This window comes from Centruroides vittatus, unplaced genomic scaffold, assembly GCF_030686945.1.
Source record: "Centruroides vittatus isolate TY-2023 unplaced genomic scaffold, ASM3068694v2 contig_923, whole genome shotgun sequence".
In the NCBI taxonomy this organism is placed as follows: Eukaryota; Metazoa; Arthropoda; class Arachnida; order Scorpiones; family Buthidae; genus Centruroides; species Centruroides vittatus.
This window is the reverse complement of record NW_027122610.1, coordinates 912655-940582: the sequence shown is the minus strand read 5'-3', so window position 1 is coordinate 940582 and position 27928 is coordinate 912655. Positions and strand designations below refer to the sequence as shown.

Sequence of the window (27928 nt, the reverse complement as noted above, 5' to 3'; positions counted from 1 at the left end):
CGTTCCAACAATGCGTCCGAACAGTTCCAACAATGCGTCCGAACAGCCGTTCCAACTCATACAAAAAACATACTAAGACTAAGGTACAACTATGTAATTATCACAATGTTGACTCGCTGTAGCGTAACAATATGGAAGTGTTTGTTCATCTCTATCTGCTAGGCTACTGGCAGTCAACCAGGTCTACGGTTGTGCCACGGTGACGCAAGAGTCAACAAGCCATAGAATTTCTTTGGTGTATTGCTAAATTGCACTGAAATCTCTTCCGATCGACATGTAATAGTGTCTAAGACATCGAACGTCTTTGAGCAAATGATGAAAAGTTATGTCTACTGTTTATATTCTGTCTACTGCTACTGAAATGTCGAGAGCGTGGCGTAAACTATCTGCCAAGTTACGCATTCTTGCGGGAAATTCGGTCCGGATCCAAACGAACCGACTGACTGACCAACGGCCCTTTTTTTTTAATTTTTTGAAAATTTCTTTCGTTTCATACGACCGGTCGTTGTACCAGCTTAGCCAATATATATTTATATATGTATTACTTTTTTTAAATATATATATATATAGCAAAGTAGATGCGGGGAAATCTTAAACTGCATTTACTTTTATCTTTTGCTTTTGTTATGTCGGTATAATTAGTTAAGAATAAATTAAAGGAGTTTTTGTCGACAAAAGCAATCAAACGAAAATTTTGGACTTATGGGATATTATAAGACGGGGCCCATGCTTTATTTTGGTATTGGTTTAATAAATAAAATTATATATAAACAAAGCACCTCCAATGTGTCAAAGAGATTATGTAGAAGATTTCATTCTTGATTCTGTGTCATTGTTAAATTGGGTTTTGATATGTTGATCTAAAGTCATGGTCATCCGTTGGTTGATTTTTTTTTTTCCTCTTTTTTCCATACTAACTTAGTTGTTACATGCAACACACTAATTCCATGCTTGTTGCACATCTCAAAATAATGTATAATATTAATAAACTTGTTAAGAAACTGCATTTTGTTTTATACATATCACAATAAAAAGATACTTTTTTCTCCTTCCTCTTCATCTTAAACATAGGTAATAGTAAATGTAACAGTAACGTACGGTAAAATTTTCAAATGGGAAACAATTACTTCATATAAGATTAATATCTTTTGATTTGAACTAACTCGACAAACTCTCAACAGTATAATTTCCAGCCGCAACATAGCAGCTTTGCATCTTTTAAAAATATCCCTACTTTCCAAAAACAACTATTTACAATTGGTTTATTTTAATTAATTAATTATTTTTTTTTATCCATTGGTATGCAATTGTGCCTTTCCAACTAAGACCTTCGTCGGTCTGTAATTCGTCGCTATACAAAATAAATAAATATAATCGATAACACGGCAATATCTTTTAAGATAAAATCTTTTTTAGAATTTCTCACATTTAATAATTAAAACTTTTATTTATTTTGTTTATTTTTAACTAATATTTCTATATTACTCTTCGATCTTATTTAAATATTTATATGTATAAGTATATATATATATATATATTATATATGTATATATTTATGTAAATATAATATTATATGTCTAATTTAAATATTTTTTTGCATAAATTATAGAATTTTTAAGGACAAATCTCATGACAAGGCCACAGCTAGATTATAATTAATCGTTTTTTTTAGTCAAAATATTCTGACGGTTTCACTCTAAACATCATCGACAGGTTTGACCAGAGGGGCAACTTATAACAACATAAAGGCCAGAGAAAAATAGTTTGTGTGTGTGTGTGTGTGTGTGTGTGTGTGTGTAAATAAAAAATTAGGTTGTCATCAGAAGCTACGTTACACATATTTAAGCAAAGACAAGAAGAATTAACTGACAGACAATAATACATTTTTTCCACTATACATGATGCACCCGTATTAAAATTATTTTCGTAATCATTGCATGTATATCTGCAGTATGTAATATATATATTTTTTTCTTATTTTTTTCTAATGTCAATAAATGTAATAAGCAGTTGTGATGTAATAGAATCGAATAAAAATGATATGCAATATCTACAGAGCCATAATGAAATAACAGGCATTAGGCATCTTTACGAATGCTTGCATTAAATAATAATAATAGTAATTAGTAATAATATTTTGTATGCTAAATTAAGTAAAAAATGAATTTTTTTTTTGAAATCTTACGACCGTGATGGTTGGAACCAAGTAATTCCCGATCCTTCGAACAGGATTAATAGTTATTAAAATAAGCATTCATTATTTAGCGTGTCCTCATAATTAAAAATCGTAAGACAAAGTATATATACTGTACATAACGGCAACAAAACCCACAGTGCATTGGATGAGGACAGAATTGGAGCCGGCGCTGTGGATAATTGCATGATTGTTCAAAGTATGGGACGGACTGTACGCTTGCTTGCCTTCACAACTCCCAGCATCAGAGGTAAAAAATACAAAACAATATTATTTGGAACAGGCAGTTTATGATATCCACACCGGTAACAGTCGAAGAATTTTTTTTTTTTTTTTTTAAGATTCCAGATTTGCTAATTTTTTTTTATAAGAAAAAGAGTCGATACGACGAACACTTCGATGCACTAAAACGCAATGGCACCTAGGGTCAGTTATGTAAATAAATCGTCGTAATTTCCGGCACTCTAATGTGTTTTTTTTTTTGTTTTTTAAAGAAATTTATAGGTAAACCTAACAAAAACCGATTCGAAAGTGGCAGCTTTTAGTAAACTTTTAAGTAGTGAAATAAAAAATGTGGCCGCATCAAATAGTATCACACTTAAAACGGGGTAGATATAAAACCGAAACCAGATGATTACTTTTGTTTTATACTAGTATTGCATTATTGCAATTCGAGAAAAGATTCATCTCGTACGAATTGGCCCGATTACAAACATAATTAAAATCCAATATGTAACCAACAACACTTTCTGAGGAAAGACCTGCATGCCCGAGCAGATATCTGTCGACACGCTTGCGTCTATGGTACATCTGGATCGTCTCCTCTCGGATATAACGTCCGTTCTGACCGACATCGGTTTGTCTAGCGTGCATGCAGTTTTTTCCTCTGGTTTGTTGAGCAGAAGGATGGGTGATGTCATCTACAGGGACCAGGAGTGTAACTGGATCTGTGGTGACTTTATCACCATACAGTCATTATTTATTTTGGTTTGTCTGTACATTTCATTGATGGACTCCATCCAAAGCTTCTAAATACTTCTTGTTGATGATTAATGGTACAATTTTGTGTCTGGAAAAGTTGTGAAGTAATTACAGAATATATAAAATCTTTCTCTAACTGTACCGAATGCGACATTTACCAATTCACAAGTATTATTTTTTGTACTTACCTACATGGTAGTAGTAGTAAAATGACGACGGGAAACATCATTTTAGCATATGGCCAAGGAGCAAATCCAAAAAAGCACATCAGAGATAATTGGACAACTTGGCAAAAAGTGAACAAATGTATCATTCTTTGCGGGCATCGTCTTATGTAGTGATTAGGTGGATAAGCTGCCTGAAATATTTTGAATAGAATATAATTAATTATCTCCAACTTTTTTAATCTTAATTACAGTATATTTAAAATCTTAATTACAGTATATTTAATGTGGTGAAAATATATATACAGGATGGAATCAAAGACCCAATTACTCCTATAGAAAATTAATTGTATGTTCCATTTGTTTGTTTCAAGTAAAATAACATGAAAAATGGCCGATTTAACAAATGGAACATATGATTAACTTTCTGTAGGAATGATGGATTTTTGTGCCCATCTTCTATATTATAACAATTTATGTGAAAATTGTAGAATATGCAGAAAATCTCTTTTACCTTTTCATTTGAAAAATAAAAGAGAAGATTGAAATTCTTATTTATAATAAAAACCTTCTGAAATTAATTGAAATAAATAATTGTTTAGAATAAACATTGTACTTATTTGATCTCTCTTATTAGCAATGAGAAGAAAACACAGAAGTAAAAATAATGAGATGGATAATTCTTAAGACAATCTTTTAGAATATTCAAGATTTGGATATTGATTTAAAGTTAAATAATTTGTGATAAATGTTAAAACAAGAGATGTTGAAGAAATTGAAGTTAAATAATTACAGAATAGTTGGATTGGTAAAAACTTAGAAAGAAAGGCCATTTTCCAATAATCATATCTTAGAGAAATGCCATTGTTTGATGTCTTGTATCTCTTGTTTAGGTCATGCAAAAGGAAGAGTAATTCTGTTTGTTGATAAAGATTTGAGAAGTTGATTTAATATTTAAAAATTGATCAATGTTATTAGTAAGATGACAATTTAACTTGAATCTTACAGATCGAGTTAGTAATAGGTATTTATTGTTTATCTTTTGTGGAGAACTTTCTATATCATTTTAATTGCAAAAAATACATTAAAATGGCTTCACTTTCAGTCATGTCCAGTTTCTTTTATGTATTTTTATTGTGTAAATATTGTTAACTATTTTTAATTGAATCATTTAAATTGTTTATTTGGTAAATTATATGGCAAACTCCAACTCTCTTTAATTGAAGTAGGAATTCTGCAAGGGAACCCATTCAATCCTATGTTATTTTTACTCTTTATAAATGATCTACCAGCAATGCTATCATCTACAAATGATGATGATGGTCTAGAATTAAATGAAAAAAAAAATTTAATAGTTTACATTATGTAGATGATAGTCATTTTTTCCTTCACATCAATTGGTTTACAGAGAATTTAAGATTATTATTTTGAAAATATATTTAAAAGTTCACTAATATAAAAGCAAAATAATGATTTTTAGAAATGGTTCAAAATGAAAAAGGTTGGATAAATGGTAGGCTATTACAATGAAACTTGTATGAACAGGAATTGCATCATACCAAATTGTTTTGACAGGTTTCAATATTTGTTTTTTCTTTTTATCCTTTATGAGAGATTTAATGTATGCAGATATGTTTGTTTTTTTAAATAATAAAATCACCTCTAAATATGTAAAAAACTTTGTATTACTAGGCTCAATCCAAATTAATCAAATTTATTCCAAGTAGAAAATTTAATTCTCAGAAACTTATTTGATTCTGGCCCTGGTTAATCCTGTGGCCGTACGCCTCTTATTTCTGTACAGTTTTAGGTTTAATTTATATTATATTTCTATAAATTTATCCTTCCTTCCAATTTTCTTTGTCCCTTTGTCTCGAACTTTCAAGAACTCGGACTTACCCCTAGCCCACCAGGAGGTAGAGGAGAGACAATAGACGGCAACGAGGCTGGAGGGGAAAAGGAGATTCGAGTGGACATTCTTGGGCCAGACACGAGAGGTGACGGACGTGTGGCGTCAAAGTTCTTGAGTAGAATCCGACGAGCACCGTAAGAAAGGAGACCGTAGAAAACGGGTCAAGAAGGAAGTCTATTGATATATCGGGAGAAGAACCCTCAGACAGCCGATCTGCAAGAATACCAACATCATAACGTTCAAGACTCGGAAGTCGAGGCAAAGCAATACTGGGACTACTTGCCATTAAAATAGGGTATCCCTATCCTATTATTCTTCTTACTTCCCCTTCTTCTATCTACCTTCTATTAGATTAAGTTAGATTAAGAATCACGCAAGAGACTACTAGATACAAATCATTGTCGGTTTGGAGTTGGGATAAGACCAACTACCTGGATTGCCTGTAATGCCGAAACATCACCGAGGATAATTGTAATGAGTAAAGAAACAGCGGAAATCCAAATAGAATCTGTATATATATATATATCTGCATATATCGCAAAATTAAATTTGTTTTATTCATTTTATTCGGTAAACACGTGTATGTGTTTTTCCTTTTGCGTTGTACCTATAACAATCCCAACAAAAATTAATATTAACAAAAGACTTTGCATCCATATGTCCCCACATCATGTGATCTGGTTTCTTTGACAATATTCAAAATCATCCTCAGAATACAGAAATTTTGTCATGCTCTGTGACAACTGTTAAACCTGATAGCAATTTAACTTGTCTGCAAATGGAATCTTAATTTTACATTCTTCATATCCAAAATCTCTTCCATTTTCTCATTGAACAAGTTTCCAGCTTAAACACAGCAGTAGAATTTAACATAGAAAATCGCTCTGTTCCAAACAATTTTTCCATGGTTCCCTTTTAGACCGGTTTTACCCGTATATGAATATTAAATTAGCAATTGTAAATAACATAAAATACTTGAGGGTCTCCTTTCAGGTTAACAACTCATTTGGATAGTGTAGAAAGTAGAAGAAAAATTCTTTAGAATATGTTGCAGTTGATTTTTTACATTAGATTAGATAATAGGAATGTCAAAGTTGATCACTTGGTAGTAGTAATGAAATTTTTAACTCATTTTTATGCTGACAAAAATACACTGACTTACTCAACAACCTATTCCTTTAGTAAACTTTTTCATTGTTCAGTATACTGTGTAAATAGGCTCTAAAATATCTTTACATTTGAGAAATGAAATTTATAGAGAATTTAAAATGAATCTTTTAATATTTTCATGAAAAAGATTATTACACTGTGCAGTGATCAAGCTTCCTTGGCAGCAACTCAAATTGACAAATCACTGAAACATATTTTGTGAAGTAATCACTCAACTATTATTAATTAAATGCTAAATAATTTGGCACTGGAGACAGTTTTTAGGTGCCATCTCTTGCTAAATTAAATTAATATCTTAATAATTAATTTAGAAAGTTTTGGAAGTAAAGAATTAGCCTGAAGTGGAATTCAAACTTCCAGCTCTCGCTGACAGTGCAGTCATGTTGCCAGTCATGCTACCCGGACCTTTGTCCAATCCCCATTTCCAGAACTTATTAATTTAGATATAACCATACTTGGTTATTTATGGCGACTCTGCATATCAAATTTATTCTGCTTTCCTTAAGAAAGTAGTAGTAGTAATAAACAAAATTAGGAACATTAAAGTTCTAATTTTTTAATCTTGATTTTCAATATTATTTTAATTGTTGAAGCTTTAAAAATTTTGGAATTTTACATAATTGTTAAAATTTGAATAATAACATTCTAAAACTTAATTTAAACAGTTTGTTCCTTTCCACTTCTGAAGCCTGTTGTTATATATTCATTTTGATTTAAGCTTTAAGAAAAGCTTAAAACCATTCTTAACTGAAGATGACTCAAAGTAAGCTGAAAACATTTTTAAAATAAAGAATATTTGTTTGGTAACCTTAAGTAATATTTAATATGCATTCAATTATGATGTTATGTTTTATGATTATATTAAATTATTAAAATAATTTGGCATTCCAGATATAAGAACTTAGTATGGTTGCCACTATGGTTACACATTGCAAATTTATTGATTACTTATTATTGGTATTTTTAAAATTTTGATTCCAAACAATCATCAAAGTCAACAACTAAACAATCTAGTGTTCTATGACCAATTGAATTTCCTTTTCCTATTTTGAAAAACAAAAGTTTCATTGCCTGATAAATAGAGCATGTTGTAATGTTTTAGTTGCTGTGATTAAAGTGGACATTGCTAGCAATCACATTTAACTATAAAATCATTATTGTACTCTAAGCCTTACGGATAAAGAAACAAATTGCTGAACTTCCAGCTTAGTGCTGTAATATATTTTAAATATTGTCGACCAAGTATGTTTTATGCTTTCCCGGTTTGGGGCGGTCTTTTAGTGGACAAGTTTGAACCGATACAGTTATTCTACTTTAAGCAGGTGTTCCATATTAACAGATCTGTCTCGGGGTCTGCATTGAGAATGGAATTGGGAAGACCTCCCCTCGCAATTGGATTGGTGATAAAATTGTTTAGATTTTGGAGGAAACTAGTTGACCTCCCGGAAGACAATTATCGAAAATTGACATATACAAGACTTTCAAAGATGGATGGTAATTCTTTTTTGAAGCCATGGCCTGCTATCGCTAAAGGATTATTAAATAATATAGGATTGTCATATAGCTATATGTGTTTAACTGAGAGTCTGTTCTTTCTGGACTGTGATCGACGATTGAGAGACCTGTATTGGTTTAGGGATGTTCAATATTTGACTGAAAGAGGTTGGAACAGTGAAATCTTCCTTAATGGAATGTGGAGTCCAATGCCTTATTTATTGTCTGATTTGAGTTATAAACTAAAGTCATTTGATGCACAATTTAGACTAAATAGGTTCTCCATAAACCTAAATGGCAAATCAATTAATATCTTGGACGACTCAGAGCATTTTTTTTGTGGATCAGCAGTGATGGATATGAGAAAACACCTTCTCAATTCTTGTAACTTCTCTTTGGATACCCGAGCTGCTACTCTGCCGTCTGATTTTTGTTATCAAATTATACTCGGTGATAATTTTTCCAAACTAACTTTGTATAAATTATACAATTTCTTTGTTCAGGTAGCTACCTTAAAACAATAATGTTCTTTTAATCCCCTTTGTAATAACAAAAGTTATATCAAATAATAAAGATTGATTGATTGAATATTGTAAAGAACTGTAAGATAATAATTTAAAAGATAAATGATAAACTACTTTATGGTCTATATAAAAACTTTGATGTTTCTGTCTTTAATATGTAAAAATATATGTGTGAAAGTGTATATGAATAAATATTTGGTTTCAAAACATTATTGAAGCCAAATATTTAGCACCCAACTACTTTTTACTGAATCTATTGGTATATTTACTGATGCTTTTTTTTACCTGGTTGCTGGTAAACCATTTACCAGTATTGCAATTCCTAGTTTATACCCCTCTGGATTTTGAAGGTTTGATTCAAGGGTCAATTATGATTTTTCTAAATTGGAACTGTATTAATTATTCAAAAATTCAAATTTTTGATTAAGTTTTAAACAACTATTTGGTAAGAAATTTATTTGGCAGACCTGTGGTTAAACTCGGTCTGTTCTCTTTGCAGTTTACCAAACTCAATTTTTATATGAATTACTGAAAATTATATGATTAATATTCCATGTCTATTGATAAACTTAAAAAGTGCAATATGTAATAGTAAATATTCCTAATAAATATGTTTGGATGATTATTTTGACATTTATGTATATTAATATTACTAAAAAATAAACTTTTCTCATTAATCACAAACCAATCATAAAAAGTATTTGTTATGTACAGTAGTTAATTGCTATCTTTTAGTTTTCACATTTATCATGGAAACATGCTCAGTTTTAAATGAATATTTTTAATTATTAGTCTAATACATAGAATTGATAAATTCCTTTTTTTGTGTAAACACAATTTTATCAAGTTGATACAAAATGTTTTAAAAACATTGATTTTATTTTTATAACATTTTATCTAAATCAATACAAAATCTATTTGACTATAATTCAATTACCAAAAAAAACAAACATGTAATACCTCAATGAATTTATTGAAAGTCAACATCCTTTTTGCTTGAATATAAGTTTTAATTCTAATATTTTAAACTTTGAATGTAGAGCTCTGCTGAGCCAACTGAGCCAACACCATTTAACCATCCTTGTAATGTGACATGTGGAGAAGGGAACTGGTCAGTGGGTCTAACTGTTACTGCTGTTTGTTATAAGTGTACTGTTGTATAATCTGTCATTAGTAGTTATCTTAGCAAGGCTTTGTTTTGTAACCTTTATTTTTGGTTTGTTATTATATCTAAAACAACCATGGAATACATTAGAATTTACTATTGACATCACTGGTGCACACAGAGGGGGGCCAAAGGACCCTGATACCCTGCAAAGAAAATATATTTTCTAGTGTTTGTTTTCCTTTATGTCTTTGTCCACTTTGGACTTTCTTGTGAACTAGGACTTTTTATACCAAGGGAAGTGAATCACACAATTTCTAGGTAAAACACCTTTAATGTAACATAACCCTGTTACATTAAATGTTTTATCTAGAAATTTTATAATTCACTTCCCTCAGTATAACAAGTCCTAGTTCAGAAGAAAGACAAAGTGGACAAAGACATAATATATGAGTAGTAGGCAAATGATACATACTAATCACAAAAATTGTCAAGTAAATTAAATTTGTTGTATTTATAAGTAATTTTTCAGGCAAATTAAGTTTTATAAGTAATTTTTTTAGGTAAGTTAGTGTTTTTCGAGTAATATCGAAAGAAAAATTATTTACCGCAGCAATACAGTTATCGAGTGACTTGTATAAACGGGGAAACAGAATAATTTCTGTTGCTGTCATAGGTAATAATAAAACTGTATGCTTCCATGACCGATCCTGGCGTTAAAATAAATTCTAACATATCTTAAAATTTAATTTATATCAAAAACCCAACTAATTGCAGTTCTTATAAAAGATGAGTATTAATAAATTTGTAAAATTATTTACTTGACAGTTTTTGTGATTAGTATGTGTCATTTGCCTACTACTTATATGAGTAATTAAGGACAAGAAGCACTTGTTTGAATTTAAACACTAGAAAATTTTCCAAAAATATTTTCCTAATTACAAAATGCTTGAAGCTACTTGCAATGCCAAAAACTTTAAAAAATTATATTAATACTGTTTATTAGCATTATTATTTTTTACTTGAAATGATACTACAAGTACTTTCAACAAATTACAGATTGTCTTCCTCAATCATAGAATAATGGAATCTTAAAATTGTTCTAAACAGCAAATTTAAAACGTATTCCATAGGATGCATCAATATTCAATATACTGAAAAAAACAAAAGATAGAAATAAAAAGGTTGGAGGAAGTGCAAAAAATGTATAATTTAGAATTAATTCAAACAAATTTTAATTAGAAAAAAAATCAAGTTTCTTTTCTTAATTAAAATTTATTTTTTATTTATACTGTGTTGTATCTTCTTCCATTTCTATATTACTTATGAAATAGCAGTTACATAAGGTGGAAACTTTATTGAATTTGCATTACAAACTTTTTATCTGTTTAACTCAGTTTTTATCTGTTTTTATCTCAGCTCCTCAAGATTGAATTGTGAGTGCACTACTGATTGACATTATAAAATATTTTGAACATTATGATGTTATTGTTCTACTTTGAAAAAAACAAAACTAAAAAATTTCAGAAAATACAATTTCTTTTCAGTCCATCAGTGGCCAAGTGAACAAAACCACTAACACACATGATTGGTCTCAAGTTTATGCCTCATCTGCTGATCAGGAGGAGCTTTTCAGGTTTACTTCATTTGTCCAATACCCTATAGAAACCTGCTGAAGGAACCTACCGTCAGCAGATTTTCCTTGTTGTTTCATTTCATCAATCCAAAACAAAATTTTTTCTTGACTTGACTTCATTTGTTTAAAATGATTTTACAAAAACTGCAGAATGTAAAAATATCTTTATTAAAAAAATTTTAATGTCAAACCAAAACTAAATAATATTTTAGTTTTCAATTTGACATTAATAATATTTATTCTTACTATAAATATTTAAAAAGTTAAATTATTACAGAAATAAAAAGATTATCCAATTTACATAAAAAATCATAAAAAATCAAACTAAAATAAAAAAGGCACATGATTTTAAAATTTATTTAATAAAGATACTTATTAGTTTTTAGATTCTTAAGTTTATTGTAAAATCATTTTAAACAAATGAAATCAAGTCATTAAAAAAAATTTGGTTTGATAAGTGTTTTAATATTTATTGTAAGAATAAATATTAAAAAAGTTTATTTTTTTATTCCCTATGAATTTATTTCGTCCATTTTTAGTTGACATTAAGAACCTTAATAAAATCTTTATAAAAGAAGAAATTTAGCATTTATATTTTGCTGTTTCCTTAATTATTTTTATACATTTTTCAGATAAACACTTGCAATTGTTTTTTGTCTGTTTCTGTTTTTTGCTTCATTATAATCTCTGGATCAGACAATGTGAGAAGCTGGAAATCTTAGCCATTTATGCCAAATTATTTTAATATTCTGTTTATTATTAATATTATTCCTATGTAATGCCACTAATAATTTAAATATACTGACCTGCTCCATAAATAGTAATGTTATTCTTTCGAACATTTGATTACCATTCAAAGAAGTAACGGCCATGTAAAGAAACAGTCCATCAAGAACGGCAGTTGGTATATAGACTAATGGATAAGGTAATAGTAACATCGATAATCCTATCAATATGTGCGATACAATTCCCGTAATTCTTGTTTCTCGAACCCTCACGATACTATACGATATAATTTTAATATCTTAATACCAGAATGTAATACAAAACAAACCGATTATTAAAAAAATATATCTTACATTTCATAAACGTGTCCTTGATCAACTCTTTCTTCAACGTCAGCAAGACTACGTACATGCATAGGTGAATGTGGTAATACACCATGCATCCATGGTAATCCAAATATAGAGAGGAACCCATTAATAATTCCCACAACAAGGAGATCTAGATGATAGGCAGTTCCTTTTTTCAGTCTGTTGTTAAATAATTATCAGATTTAACTTACAAAAAAGTTATAAATTTATTTTTATAATTAAAAGCAATCCTATCAACTTACTTATTACATGGATTGTTAACCATTGCTGCAGAAATGTTCTGGTCCATGAAAAAAAGAAGTGATAAAGCAAATCCTAAACCAAAAGCTGCAGCTGCTGCCGTCCATGGTAGTTCTTCTACCGGAGCTCGAACAAAAACATTTTTTTCACTGTAACGAAATTGCTCAGCTGAAAAAAATTATCAAATGGATTGTATCAGAAATACATAGATTCAATTAAATATAACTGCATTTTAATGAAGAATATAAAACAATTTTATTTTAAATTTAAACTTATTCCTTCTAAAATATTTCTAAAAATAAAAAATTTAGTATAGAGCAATTGTAAGCAGTGCCGTAACTAGCCATTCCTGTTCCCTGTGCAAGAATTTTCAGTTAGGCCGCTTAATTAATTAGATTTTGAAAAATAATAAAACAAAATACATGCATTTTGGGCCCCCCTTCGAAGTGGGCCCTATGCAGATGCACCTGTTGCACCTGCCTAGTTACGACACTGATTGTAAGTACTTATAAATACATAATTTTACTTAAAAGTCTTATAAATTATCAAATTTTACCTATTTAAGTGAATATTTTCTCTTAAATTATATCATTATTCAATTAATATACATGGAAATTATAAAAATTTCCTTTGTCAGTATACACTGTCCTATCGTTAATATCAGGACCCTACATTTCAACAATCTGCATTAGAAAATGATTTAATATTATTTGCTGGAATCTTTTGCCTATATGATGGCCAAAAATCTTTGTGTCATATCTGCTAAAAGTTTTAAATATTCTAAAATATCTGGCAATATGTAATATGTTCTATCAGATGAACTTTGTTTAGAGCAATCTCTCTGCTCATGTACTGAAAAATACAGTTCATTCCAGGATTCTGGACTGTTGTCAGTCTATCTTTTTGACTTTCGTGTCCTCAAATCAATCCTTTACAACACAACTAGTATGACATGTATCGTTCTGATGATAAAGATTTCCAAAGTATTGATGCAAGGTTGGTAGTGCATAATTATCCAGGACATCTATATAAAGCCCAACATTCATACTTTTGTCTAAAATAACATATGGGTCAAAGCCAAACCATTATGCTGTTTCCACTAAACTTTACTGTCCAAATCATATACTCCAGAAGGTACCATTATTTTGATACCTACCATATTCTGAATGACTGGTAGATTGTTTACTATGACTCATCGGTCCAAAGCACAGTTTTCCACTGGTCTATAGTTCAAGATAAATGATCCTGATACCATGCTAATAGATGTGTGGGATTCATTGTTATGATTAGCACAATTGTAGTAACACATTTTTGTATAGTGTTATATGTACTTTACTGGTCCCAATAATCTTACATAGAGCTTGAGTTATTTAAGACAATGATGAATTGCCCTTGAAGTGCAATTCAGTGTTTCAGCACTTTCTCTGTCATGTACTGTTAGTTTTGAAGGTATTGAGTGATTTCTTAGCAGATTCAATCATATCTATCTCATTTGCACATTATGTCAAAATTATCTTCCTAGGGATCTTCGATGCTTCAGAAATATCAAATATAGAGTGATTGCTTATGTGGTGACCTTGATTATTTTCAAAAGAGTGACACAAATACCATAACACCTATGATGATGAAAAATGTTTCAAAGAAGTGTTAAATGTTTGTTCAAAAATATCTCAAAGTAACAAATTATAAATGTCTCAAATTCACAAACTTATATTATTATTCCATCTTTAGAATCATCTCCGAACTCAGTTAATAATGATTATTGTTTTGGAATCATTGGCATTGGTAGGTATGTCCAATGACTGCCAGCTTGTCTTTACCCATTTGGAATTTTATGACTTGATAATCATGTATGATGAGTTATATAAATTATTATTTTTTTTATGTACAATTTTCTATTTCACTTATCCACTGCAAAAAATTTACAGTTTACTGTCACTTTCAGCACAAAACAATCATACAATGTGAATTTATTATGAATATTAACATTCAAAATGTTTGTGTTGCTGGACTTTGGCAAATTCAGATATACTGTAATTGACAAGTATTCTTAAATATCCCCAAGTACTAGAAGAGTTAAATAATACCATTAGACCAATACTGTTTAGAGCTTAATGATCAGTATTTCTAAAACTTTTAAGACTAAATATAAATCGTTTGTAAAAATTAATCTTAAAATTGTGAAAATAAAATAGATTTATTATTAAGAATCTATTTGTACTTAGATTTAAAATACACTGGATCTATATTCTCTATCAAGTGAATGCATTTTATATACAGGTATACCTCACCTTACGTCGGTAATTGGTTCCAGGAGAGGCGACGTAAGTCAAAACTACGGTGGAGAACGCCAATAATGAGCACTTAAAGACCGCTAACTAAGATGACAACACAGAAACACAGATGTTTTCATGTTTCGTTCTCTAGGATTTATGATGATTATATTAACATTTACTGTAAATGTAATATTTTAATATGATTTTATGTGCTTTTAATGCTTTTCTAGTGATATTACAACTTCAATATTTGTGGCGGACGAATGTAAAGTCGAATAAAATGACTTAAACTTGATTTTTACTTTTCCATATACTTTTTTGACAAACATTGTATATTCGAGAATGACGTAACTCAAAACGACGTAACTCGAGGTATACCTGTATTTAGTTATAGATTAACATAGTCACTCTTATGTCACTTATTAAGATAATATTCATGTCTGTAAGTACGCTGATTTGAGGGGGGAAATTTTACTCCCTTGTCAGGATAGTTTAGGGCCTTTGCATATGTGGGTGGTGGTAACTGGAGGAAAAGAAAACAAGTGTTGACAATAAACTGTTTACTTGGGTGAAATTATGCTTACATCAGCAATATAGGTTCCAAAAGACAAATCAAAGTCTTGATGCCATTGTTGGTCACAAATTATTCACTTTGAGGTTTGATGGGCAGCCCCAGAGCAGCAGCAATTCCGTTGAGTTTATGTGCAGGGAGTTGACTCAGGTCATAGACACAGTAGGAGATGGTGATCTTAAACATTTGTATGGAAGACAGAGACGAGGATGGGGATGACTCTGAGGAGAGACTGAAGGATTGAACTGACAGATTGAATGACATCTTTCATCATCCCAAAATTTTATACCTTCTTCCCCATTATCATCTTTTCATTCTTTGGGTTTTCCCTTTCTCACTCCCCTATTGGTCTCCTACCTGTTGTCAGGTAGAATTTGAGACCAGTTCAGGTCACAAGAAAGGTCTGCCTGAGACAGTTTATCCAACACCATGTGTTCAGCTCTGATTGTGACTTACCGATGACTAAAACATCCGCGCTCGTATTCTGTCTTGTTGTTTCCTTTTTCCTTATTGCATTTTAAACAATTTCCTTTTTCATTTTCTTTTGTTCTTTAATTTGTTTCCCTCTATTCTTTATGAACGACAATGTCAAAGTCCAGTGTCGCCAGTTAGACTCTTATGTAATGGTTTTCTTGTTGTTTTAAATTTTATCAACTTGCCTTTACACATCAAATACAAACTATCCCCGAGCCTCACATGTCACTCTTTTGTTTCATTTCCATTTTGTTTACACCTTCATTATGCCACTTCTTTGTTATATATCCAGTACTCTATTATCAATCAGTGCTGGAATTGAGGCACCTTGCGTTTTCAGTCATGTTAATGTTTTATTGAAGTCCTATGAACCTATTTGCTGTAACATGGTCTTTGTATAGGATTTAATTCACTATCCATAGAGATGTGTATGGATATTAATGATAAGACATTAAAAATATACACATATACATATATATAAAATAAATTTTTAACAAAATTTGTTATTAGTTTAACATATTACAAATCTACAATGTGAGTCAAGAATGAATTTTATGATTCATTATATAATTTCAATACAGTATGCATTGATATACAGTCAATTATCAAATGAATAGCCAGATTCCTTTATCAGATTATTAAGGCTAGATAATTAATATGTAATTTGCAGGAGTTAACTGCCTAACTCCTACCAAAATATGTATTTATTATATATACAGTCAATTGTGTTGCAATTACATAATAAGATCAGAGGTTGGTACTCTTTGCTCACGTGCCAAATATGGCCTACCAATGACTTTTTTTCTGGCATGCAATCCAAGGCTCATTTTAAAAAGTAAATATCTAACATCTTTGCAGAATTGTTTATTTCAGTAGAATTAATAATTCAATAGAATACAATTTTATTGAGTTGAGCAAAAAGAAACAAACAAACACTATCAACTGTTTTAGTAACAATAGGTAATAAGAAAATGAAACAAATATCCAAGACTTCTTTGCAGTATACTAACTTACAGCAAGGTTGCCAAGTTAACAGAAACAGAAAATATAAAATGTAAATCTAGCTTTCTCATAGTATTGTCTAGCCATTAAACATATCATAATATGCTCCCAAAAATTTTGATTGGCACATGAGAACATTTTGCATCTTAAATTTGATGCTTAGAAAAGTTGCTTATCTCTGTTCTAGATTATTATTCTAGTGGTGTAATTAATTGTATGTGCTTCTATTATGCACTTGATATGAATCCATTGTAGGTCAATGCTATATTTATTCATATTTTATGATTTTTGAAAAATCACATTCTTTAATAAGTAGTACCTCACACTTCAAATGCAAACTTCAAGAAAAATTTGGAGTTGATGATGCTTCAAAGTTTGAAGTGCACATGCAGTGAAAGAATATGCTGGAAGCATAAATGCAATCTGTCATGTATCCAAGTTCTCTCTCACTTTTTCATTAAACTTGTATGTTTTCAGTGCATTTGGTTATATACTGAATTGTGTGTTGTTTGTCAATTTTTAAGAATTTCTTCCTACAATTTTTCTTTATCGACAGCTTTTTGGCCCTGTATGTTTTGTATCCTTTATTTCAAAATTTTCCAAACAGAATTTTTAAACTACATTTGACATGTTTGAAGTTTAGGAGCATTTTCCCCATACACAATGTTCCCTCTAAGTTGCGCGGCCATGCAGCTGCGCACTGCTCAAACTGTTGCCACACATGCGAGCATGCACACTGATTTGAATTGTTGTTTACTTATTTCTCACTCTGTCGGAAACATGATTATTGCTATGTATATTTCGATTAAATACATTAAATCATTGACAAAATATAATATTTTGTATGAAAGTATGTTTTAAAATGAATTTTAATCTCTACTTTATAATTAATTATTTTAATTTTTATAGGAAAAAATAAGATTTTTTACATGTATGCTCAGCAAAAATTTTTTCGCTCAGAGAAATACATGTTCTGCTCAGCTACAAAAAAAATTAGAGGGAACATTGCCCATACATATTACAATGTTTTTATTGTTTGTACGGTGTTATATCCTTTTTGAAGTTCAAAAAACATAATATGCCAATATGCTTTTTATCCAAAGACATTACAACTTGATTTTAGTCAAACAAAGTATGAAGTAAACAGTTTAAAGTAAGATTCTAAACAAAGAATAATACCATACACTATCTATAATATGTTAAATTTTACAACTATTATAATTAAATCATGTATCAATGTTAAAATGCCGAAGTCCACAGTGTGCGACCAACAAATGCAAATTTTGTTTTATTATATAGTATTTGCATGTTTTATTTTATTATTAGGGCATTTAATTGTGTTATTTTTACCTTAAATTATGTATATTTGTTAAGTTAATCAAAATGGGTATTGTTTGTGGTCTGGGAATGGATTAATTCACTTTCTGTTATTTCTAATGAGAAAAATTACTTTGGACTTGAAAGTTTGAATGACCACTTGGAATGAATTAAATTCAAAATACAAGACACCACTGTAAATTATTTTTAAAACTTAAGCATTATATTTTGAATAAAAATAAAATTAAATAAAATTTTGTCAACCATTTGATATTTATAATACAATTATAGCATATGTATTTGATGAACATTGAAAAAGATGTTTTAAAATTATGATACTGGAAATTACAAAATAAATTATTACTTACTTGGCACATCTTTGAACACAAAAGACCCTATAAAACTGAGGGAAATAACAGCTACAGGTAGAGAATAGTCAGCTAGTATTTCTCTTTTACTAGCTTGTAAGTAAGGTCTGTAAAAAAAAAAAAAAGAAAATTAAAAACTATTATCATTAAATATAAGAACTTTAACAATGTGTCCAATCAATTTTTAAATAATATGTTCAAACAATATTTGTTAATTTTGTATTTGTGCGTGATTAATATTTATTTATTTTGATTAAAAAAAACTTTAATATTAGCATTAGAATCTTAAGATAAATCTTAAAAATCTTTTCTGATTCCAATCATAAGATTCTAATGTTTTTTTGTAATATTAATAAATACCAAAAAATATAATATTTTCTGTGAGTTCATTAAAGAAAGGTGCAATTTTTAGTTTATTTTTATAAGTTATATATCAAATATTAATTTTATCTTCTTCATTCAAATAGAAATATTACTGGTAATACACTTCTAAATGTCAAACTAAAAAGATCAAAGTATAACAAATGAATTTATTTTTTCTTATACAAAATATGATCCATAAAATTCAAAAGGGTGAATTGAAAATTACATAATAATAAACTTTTCTCATTAATATAGTTTATGTAAAGAAATCATTTCTAAAAACTTTTGTACATTATGCAAAATGTAACAGTTATTGTAAAATTATAAGAAATAATTTAAATATATTTTTGTGTGTACTTTTCTTTAGAAATAAAAATCATTAGATTACAAATGATAATACAGCTTATTATTTAATCAATTAATTTCATTATAATATTTTCATCTACTTCATTAAAATCAACCATTATGACTTACGTTTTATTGAAATTATATAAGGAAACAGCCAGCCAAACAGTTCCCAACATTAATAATAAGAACAGCAAACTATTTTCACGTCTGCAGGGTGGTAAAGTTAAAATAACTGTAGAATTTGCACTAGTATTGCTAAGTATTGAAGTTAATTCTTCTGTGGTATATGAATGTGTTTCAGATGTACATGCATCTGATAAATAATATTTGTTAAAATCTAAAAAAGAAAAACAAGATTTCAAATATACTTTTTCAAAATATTGAAAAGTAAAAATTATGCTTTAAATTTATAATTATATTTCATTTTTCACTTGTAATATTTTGGCATTCAAACACTATTAAGTTTATAGAAAAAATATTTTATTGAATTTGAAATCACAATTCTAAAATACATTTTTAATCAATCTTTCATAACTAAATTAACCTGTTTAAATAATAAATTTTAAAAATATTTATAAGGGTATTTACTTAAATAAGTATTTCTTCCTGCATCAACTGCAAATGCAATGCTTATGAAAAGGGCAAAAATCTCTTCTGTTGACCTAAGTAATAAAATCCAATTTAGTATAGATAATATAAATATATTTTTATTTTAAAAACTGAGATTATTTTTCTATATTAATGAAATAAAAAATATAATGAAGCATTGAAAATCCTAAATTGGGACTAGATTAAATCTTAATTTTGAAATATACATGCAAATTAGAACTTAAAATACTGTAAACTCCAAATACACTGTAATTGAAGTCTAGGTGTTCTAAATTTAAGCTAGTATTTCACAAGTAATGTGGGAATATTTAAAAAATCACTATATTTAAAGAAAAAAGACACTAATCAAAATTTCAAAATTAAAAATTAATTACGGATTAATATCCATTTTTCAACAGTCAAGTCTGGATTTTCATTGCTTCACTAAAATAATTTTGTGTTTTCATATTTTAAAATTAAGACAATTACAAGATAATACAGTATTTAAATTAAAATTTATTCGAATTTGTTTAATCAAAATTTTTCATTTTAATTATCTGAAATTAAAATCAAATACACAAATAAATGAATTTATTGTATTCTGAATTTCAAATAATTTCATTCTTATTTAAATATTAACAAAAGTAATAATATTACTTTTATAATTTATAATTCATTATCATCATTTTCTTTATTCATAGAAAATCTATATTTCAGTACACTAATTTTATTATAAAATTTATTTTCATTTATAATAATAAAATAGTATATTTCATTATTAAACATGAAAGTAAATTTTTACTTAGGAGTTTTAGAAAATATATATCAAAACAGATAATATAGCTTAACAATGTATAAATCCTTATATCAAATTTATATACAGTTAGACTGTATTACCTGTTTTGATGTTGTATACTGTACATATTAGGGTTTCTCAAACAGGATCCCAGGATCCCAGATGTTTTTTTTAACTTGGGAAATATCCAAGGAAATTTTTCTCATCCCGGGAAATCCCGCAAATTTCATAAAAATTCACTTTTTTCTTATTTTGTGTTAAGGTTGAGGAAATTTTGCAAATTGAAAATACAATTAACTCAAACTGTCAGAAAACATTTGTATTTACTAATTTTAAACCTACTTATTAGTTTTTTAAATTTTTACTCGTTATGTCATGTCACAAATGGTTAATAAACAATATGTAGCTTATTTGTGGCAGGACTCTAAAAATTCTATACTTGTCAGAACCTGTAATATCTGGAATAATTGTGTTTATGCTGTCTTAATTTTTAACTACGCCCAGTAGCTTCAATAACTGTGTAACGCCAGGTTGTGCAAATTGGGCAAGGATACAAATGAGTATGAAGTCTGCAAGTATGAAGTTTTTCTTCATAAACCTGATTATTAAAGATAAACGAACTGACGAATTATCGGGCTATAAGCTTGATGTTTCTATTAAAGCAGCCAAGGTAGACAAATCAAGAATACTAGAGAGTAAAAGAAGTACTACAATCTCGAAAATGAACTAAAAATCTTCCAGGCTACACATGAAAAAACACATCATCTGTCTTTTTAATATATATCTTACACAGCATTATTAATATGATTTTGGAGGTTGCAGAATGTATTAAATGACTTTAAAAAATAAAAAATAATTATATCATTTGATTTCAAGATATTTTGTATATCTTAAAAATAATTATTCTATCCCGGGAAACAGTTCACTTTTATCCCGGAATTCCAGGACAAGCAAAAGACCAGGAAATGAGAAACACTAGTATGTATATATATATATATATATATATATATATTTGATAAACTTGTTTGATAACTATAAAAGAATATTTCAAATTTTGAATACTAAAAGTGAAAATGATAAAAATATAATTGACAAAAAGAAATTCTAACAGAATTTCTGTTTATGGTATTATCTGTTTTGAAAATACAAAACTAAAATCAGTCATTTAATCAAGAATATATTAATTGTTAAAATTTATTCTGAAAATAATCATGTTTCAGTATAAGAGAATGTAGATTAACAGATTATATATTACTCAAAGAATTGTGATTTTGTTTTAGATTTTTTTTTTTCTGAGCCTGACATTTACGCATAGTTTTGTACCATTAATGTTGACATTTAATAACTTATAACTAATCATTTTTTAAAAATAGCATTAATTTATAAGCTTCAAACAACAGATCACTGCACAGGTTATTTTTGTAAATATGTCTCTTAATAACAATAATCAATTACACTTTCTGCTTATTACACTGATCCATATTTCAGTTCTTTGAAGATTTGCATAAATTACTTTATTTATTTTTAATTATAAAATTTTTAAATTATCATTTTTAAATATATAATATACATATTAAAAATTATTGCAAGCTTTTTAATTTATAAATATCTTACCTTGTTGATAATTTCATAAGCTTACTGACATCAAATATTGCGTATAATATAAGGAAGAAAGTATTCCATAATCCTACACAAGCGTACATGGCAAAGAAATTAAGTTTGAAATCTTCACATATATTGTCTATCACTGAAAGTATAATATATATTAATTTCAAGTTAAATTCATTAAAAAAAACAGTCTTTAAAATTTTTTAAAACATGTTTGAAGAATGCATTTTGAAAAATTTTAAACATGATTTCATATCTATTACTTATATAAAATAGACTTTACATAAATTATTACTCTTTTTTAATAGAATATACTGCAAAATCTTTTTTAATAGAGTTTTAATCTGTTTATTGTAATAACTTTGGACTTGCTTATACTGATACACTAAACAGGATAAGTTGAAATTTTTAATTATATTCTTATTTAATTTAAAATATATGCTTTCCATCTTAAATTAGTAGTGTCATGCCCCTGTACACCATACATTTCCTGATAACAACAGAGTCATGCCAATCTCCATTCAGGGGGAAAATTTTTTAATTGAATAACATGACTTCTGATCAAAACTGGTAGTTTTTATATACCTTTGTTCAAACACAATGTAGTGCAATCACTCAACCACTTGGCATTTTTCATCATTATTTTTTATTCAGTTGATTTGATGAAATTTGCCGTTTCTGTTTGCAAACTTGTTTAACATTCTTGAAACTGTGTCGGTATTTTTTCTTTTGTTCAAACACGATGTAGTGCAATCACTTGAGTTTGCAAACAGAAATGACAAATTTCATCAGATCAACTGAATAAAAGTTAATGATGAAAAATGCCAAGTGGTCGAGTGATTGCACTATATTGTGTTTGAACAAAGGAAAAAATACCGACACAGTTTCAAGAATGTTAAACAGTTTTTATATAGTTAATTGGGACTTCTTACCCCTAAGCTTTCTATACCTGGCCTCAACTTTTATCTATCTAATTCCATTCTAGATATTAACATTGCCAGACATATGTAAATTTTAGTGAAAGTTTTAAATTTTTGATTAAATTATGAAAAATTTTAATTTTTTTTCTACAAAAATTTCCATGAACAATATTTTAATTCAGAATATGGTAGATTTAAGAGATTTTTATACTCTTTGGTATGAGAGAACCAATTTGAAAGTTCTTGTAAATCTAAGTCATATGCCAAAATCACATTTTATAAGCTTTATGCTATAAGGAATTATTAATTTTTATAATTTTTTTTCTGTAGACAATTAACTTTTATATACTTATTATATACAGTACAATGTACTAGAAACTGTACTAAAAATGTAGAATACAGAGTAATACTATGTATTTTACATTTTTACTATATTATCTGTCTAGTAGAGAAAGCCAATATTATAAACCTATTATTGTGATAGCAAGAATGAGGATTGAATAAATGGTTAAAAGTTCTACTTGTTGACAATCTTTCTACAATATTTCAATGCTAATGATCTCTTGAAGCATCTCAACTTTCCTTGATCTTTTGTGGCTTTTTTCCAATTTCTTATTTTTAGCAGTTCAGCAATATCTCTCTGCAGATTGTCCCATCAGCAGGTTATCAGCCTTGTGACCTGCCATTTGTCCTTTCAGTACTCTTCTTGGAACTTTCTTCTCATGCTTTCTGATAACATGCCCTGCCCATCTGAGATGCTGAATCTTCAATGTCTAAGTTTTTATAAAGTTACATTAAATTTATGAGCTTTTATAAAGTTTCCATATTTATATCTACTTTGCCAGCCATTATTCTCCTTCGTGCATCCCTGATGAGATGGAGTGCACATTGTTGTAATAATTTTTTAAGCCTGAGCCCCATTTTTAAGTAAATTTCTTTGTTTCTTTGCAAGGACATATCACTGTGGTATGTGGTATGTGGAAGAGGAAATAGGGAAAAACTTCCCCAAATAAAAAGATTGGTGGGTCATTGGAATAGGGCAGGTGTGGAAATGTGGATAGGGAGGGACCCAGAGATTTTACTAGGGCCCAAAAATTTGTTTCAAAATCTTGCTTTCAAATGTACCAAACATTTCCTCAGTTTTTTTTTTGTGAAGATCATGTTTCACAGATTTTATAAATGTCACATACAATATAACATTGGTATTTCTTTGTATAATAAACTTGAATATCTTACATCAAAAATGAAAATAAGTAAAAATTATATCCTATTTTTGTGAATGAAAATTACAAAATAAAACAAAATAAATATGTTTTCGTGAAATGAGAATACATACTTACTGCATATTGAGTTAAAAAGTAAACAACTATAATGAATTTTAATGAAATTAAAAATTGTCTGAACTTTTGCAGTGTACAGTAAGATCCCTCTTAATGCTGCCTTGCTTAACACTGATTCGATATAACATGGTCTGCCCGAAGCCTAAAAAAAAAAAAAGCTCAAAATTTACACCAATTTAAATTATCACAGCATTTTGTTGATTCGTATATAATACAATTATTTACAAACACGAACCAATCAGCAAAAGGTGGAAAAAAGGTGTACTTTCTTTAAATCTACATTTGTTTGGTGCAATTTTGGAAAAAATATATCATCATGGATGCCATAGGCAATATCAGCTTCACTTGGCAAGAATTAACTGATAAATTCACAAATGAAGTGTGGAAGAAGTTATGGCTGAAGATATCCAAGGATTTTCAACAAGAAGAGCCTATTGCTGTATTGTTAGGTTGACCAAACTCAACCTAATTGATACAGCAGGACTAGAAGTAGACAAGCAGAATATTGAGGAGTTATAGCAGGCTTCTGGTGTGAGCCTTACCAACGACCACCTTCAAGAATTGGCAGAACAAGGAATTCATGTAGAACTGGAAAATATTCCAGTTCTACATGAAGATTCTGAAAACGAAGAACCCAAAAAATTTCTCTAGATTTCCTTCCTAGATTCTCTCAGATTTTCTTAGTAAAAATTTGGTAACGATAACCAAAATCGTTGATCAAATTGTAGTGACTGATCCAGATTTTAAAAAGAGTGCAAAAGCAAAACAAGGCATTTTAGATGAGATCTTCTGCTACCAACATTCGCTTAAGGAAAGAAAAAGTGACAAATGAAATGTCACGACTTTATTGCAAAAAAACAAGAATTTCAGAAAAGTCCGGACCTTCATCACAAAAATTGAACTTTACATTTCTGTGTGCATATGTTTATGTGTTATTTAACATATATTATTATACAAATTAATATAAAAATAACTTAAAATTAAAGTAAAATTTGTTTATTTTTGGTCGCATGGTCCCTTATCCCTATTTACTCTATGTTAAAATGACCTCATTTAATGCTGTTTCGTTTAGTGCTTTGTTGTTTAGGAATGCATCCCCCATGTTAAGCAGGGTCTTACTGTATAATTATAAAATATTATATTATTCATATTAAAAACTTTATGTAAGTATCATATTTATATTTATAATAAACTTGATATCCATAATACAGTATCAAACCATTATCCAGCTTCCAGAATTCTGGAATTATCAGAAAACTGGCTGCTTTTGAAGCTGCTAGTCTTGAATTTGACAGGTTGCAGTAAAGCTGTACTTTGCCATGCAACTGCTTTGTTTTGGTTTCTATGGTGTAAGCATCACACAATGTTAGTTGCATTATGTTCTTTACTTTTCTTTATTTAATTTTAATCCTAAATATTACATTATACATGGTATCCTATATTTTAAGAGAATTAATAATGATCAGACCCTACTTAATTTGTATCTGCTAAATACAATTTTGTTCAATTTATATTTTAGTATATACTTAACTTGTATCCAGAAAACTGAAAAATTCAGAAATCCAGACTACTTCTGCCTCATGCTTTCTGGATAATTGGTCTGGTTCTGTATAACTATTTATCATTAAATTACAAGTAAAACTAATGTAATGTATGATATTTATATAAGCACATCAAAAATAATTTAGTTTTAATTTAACATGGAATAGCCATTATATGATCAAAATAGAATATTAATAATACATTGCATTGCATTCCTGTTTATAAAGTTTGCTTTATGGAATAGTTATTATGTAATTATATTAATTTGATATAAAATTTATATACATAATTTATCTAAAATATAAATAACTAAATTATATTTTAAATTATATAAAATATAACCTTGAACATAGTTCATGCACTTGAACATTACCTTTTATATATAAACTAAGTGGTGCAGTTGTCATTATGACTACCATTGGTTGGCCTGAGAAAAAGGAGAAAATTAATCCTCCAATTGTCTGGCCAACTATGCATTTCTTAACATCTGTAAATAAAGATATCAGTTTATTATTATTTTTATTAATTTTACAAAAAAGTAAAATTTTAAAAAATCTTAAGAGTGATAAATATGTAAAGACAAAAGTGAGTCACACACTTTAAAATTCCAAATGCTATAGAAGAGCCAGCTGATTCACAGTGGTGCCACATTTTGACACCAGAAAGAACTTATGATAATGAGTCATCCAGAGGGAAAGAAGAAGAAATTTGGCAAGTAAAAGAGAGACAGAGACGCATCTGTTTACCCCAAAAGAATGATGCACTCCTAACTCAAAGTGGCCCCTTATTCTGATCATAGCAACAAGAAAAACACTCAAATTGGAGTGTGAACAACCAACTGTGCCCAAGAGATGTAGCCAGTGCTGGATTAAAGGATGAGCTGACTGGGCACCTTCTGGAGCACAAAACTAAGGTTAGCACTAAGGTCTTAGAGCTTGCACTCCTTCCAAAAATAATTACCTGGCAATGGAAGCACTGCTATACTTCTGTTCCAAATAGATGCAAATATTGAAATACCATAAAATAATTCATTATCTTCTATTAATAGAAATGTCTAGTTAGCAAGTATAAAACAATCACATACGTAAAGATAAAAAGTATATAGACAGCAGTTTTAAATATGTACTAGTACAATTACAAATTATTTAAGTATAAAAAAGTTTAGGGGCATCACATATGGAGTCTGTCTGAGGTGCAAAATTATCTTCATCTAGACCTGGATATAGCCTAAAATTGGCTTAAAAACCTTGAGCCAGGAAGTAGCAGCTAGTCACCTCAAACTCTTGTCTCCTCACTGGACTCTTTTCTGAAATAGGCCAGCTGTTTGGAAAGCTGCTCTCACACAAGATGGGGAAGCTCAGAGGATAAAATATTTATCTTGAGGCTGAAGGGAATTATCTTTTGTAAAACACAAACTGTAAAGGTTAAGTATGGTGCAGAGTGCGATTGGGAACAGATATAATACATTAATCTAAATATACTTATACTATAAGTAATTTATATCTTTATACCAGTAAGTAGAAAGTATAACTTATATACAGGAAATCCTCATTAGTTTCAAAATTCAAGTGACAAGATAATCATGACTTTACAGAAATATGTAAATCTCAGATAATTCATAGTATGCCAAATGTCATGTAATTTATTAAGCAAATGGAATAAGGCTACATCTACAAAATGCTACTTTCATTAATAATTATTGAATATTAATAATAACATAAATAAACTGCAGGTATGTAGCATGTGTCTGGTGAGAACCTCAGACTACCAGATAGGTTTCATAAAAAGAAAAGCAGAATTATCCAAAAAGTAGTAAGTTGCCGCATAGAGCACCATAATTATCTCAATCTGTTACTTGTAGCCCAACCTTGCAATCCAGAAACTCGGCCATATTCTATGAG

General features: G+C 28.9%; 1 protein-coding gene across 4 annotated transcripts in view; it reads right to left on the bottom strand.

Annotated features, from left to right (window-relative positions):
• Positions 1–840: 840 nt before the first annotated feature.
• Positions 841–27928, bottom strand: part of LOC136984558 (solute carrier family 4 member 11-like) — a 192306-nt gene continuing 165218 nt past the window's right edge. For all 4 annotated transcript variants that reach the window (XM_067281598.1, XM_067281600.1, XM_067281599.1 and 1 more), the window contains 10 exons: positions 26401–26514; positions 22232–22364; positions 19822–19895; positions 19360–19570; positions 18523–18629; positions 12517–12682; positions 12260–12433; positions 11987–12182; positions 3364–3533; positions 841–3263 (listed from right to left, as the gene is read on the bottom strand). In XM_067281598.1, coding sequence (XP_067137699.1) covers positions 3197–3263; positions 3364–3533; positions 11987–12182; positions 12260–12433; positions 12517–12682; positions 18523–18629; positions 19360–19570; positions 19822–19895; positions 22232–22364; positions 26401–26514 — 1412 coding nt within the window. In that variant the 3' untranslated portion in view covers positions 841–3196. The remainder of the gene's footprint in view (positions 3264–3363; positions 3534–11986; positions 12183–12259; positions 12434–12516; positions 12683–18522; positions 18630–19359; positions 19571–19821; positions 19896–22231; positions 22365–26400; positions 26515–27928) is intronic.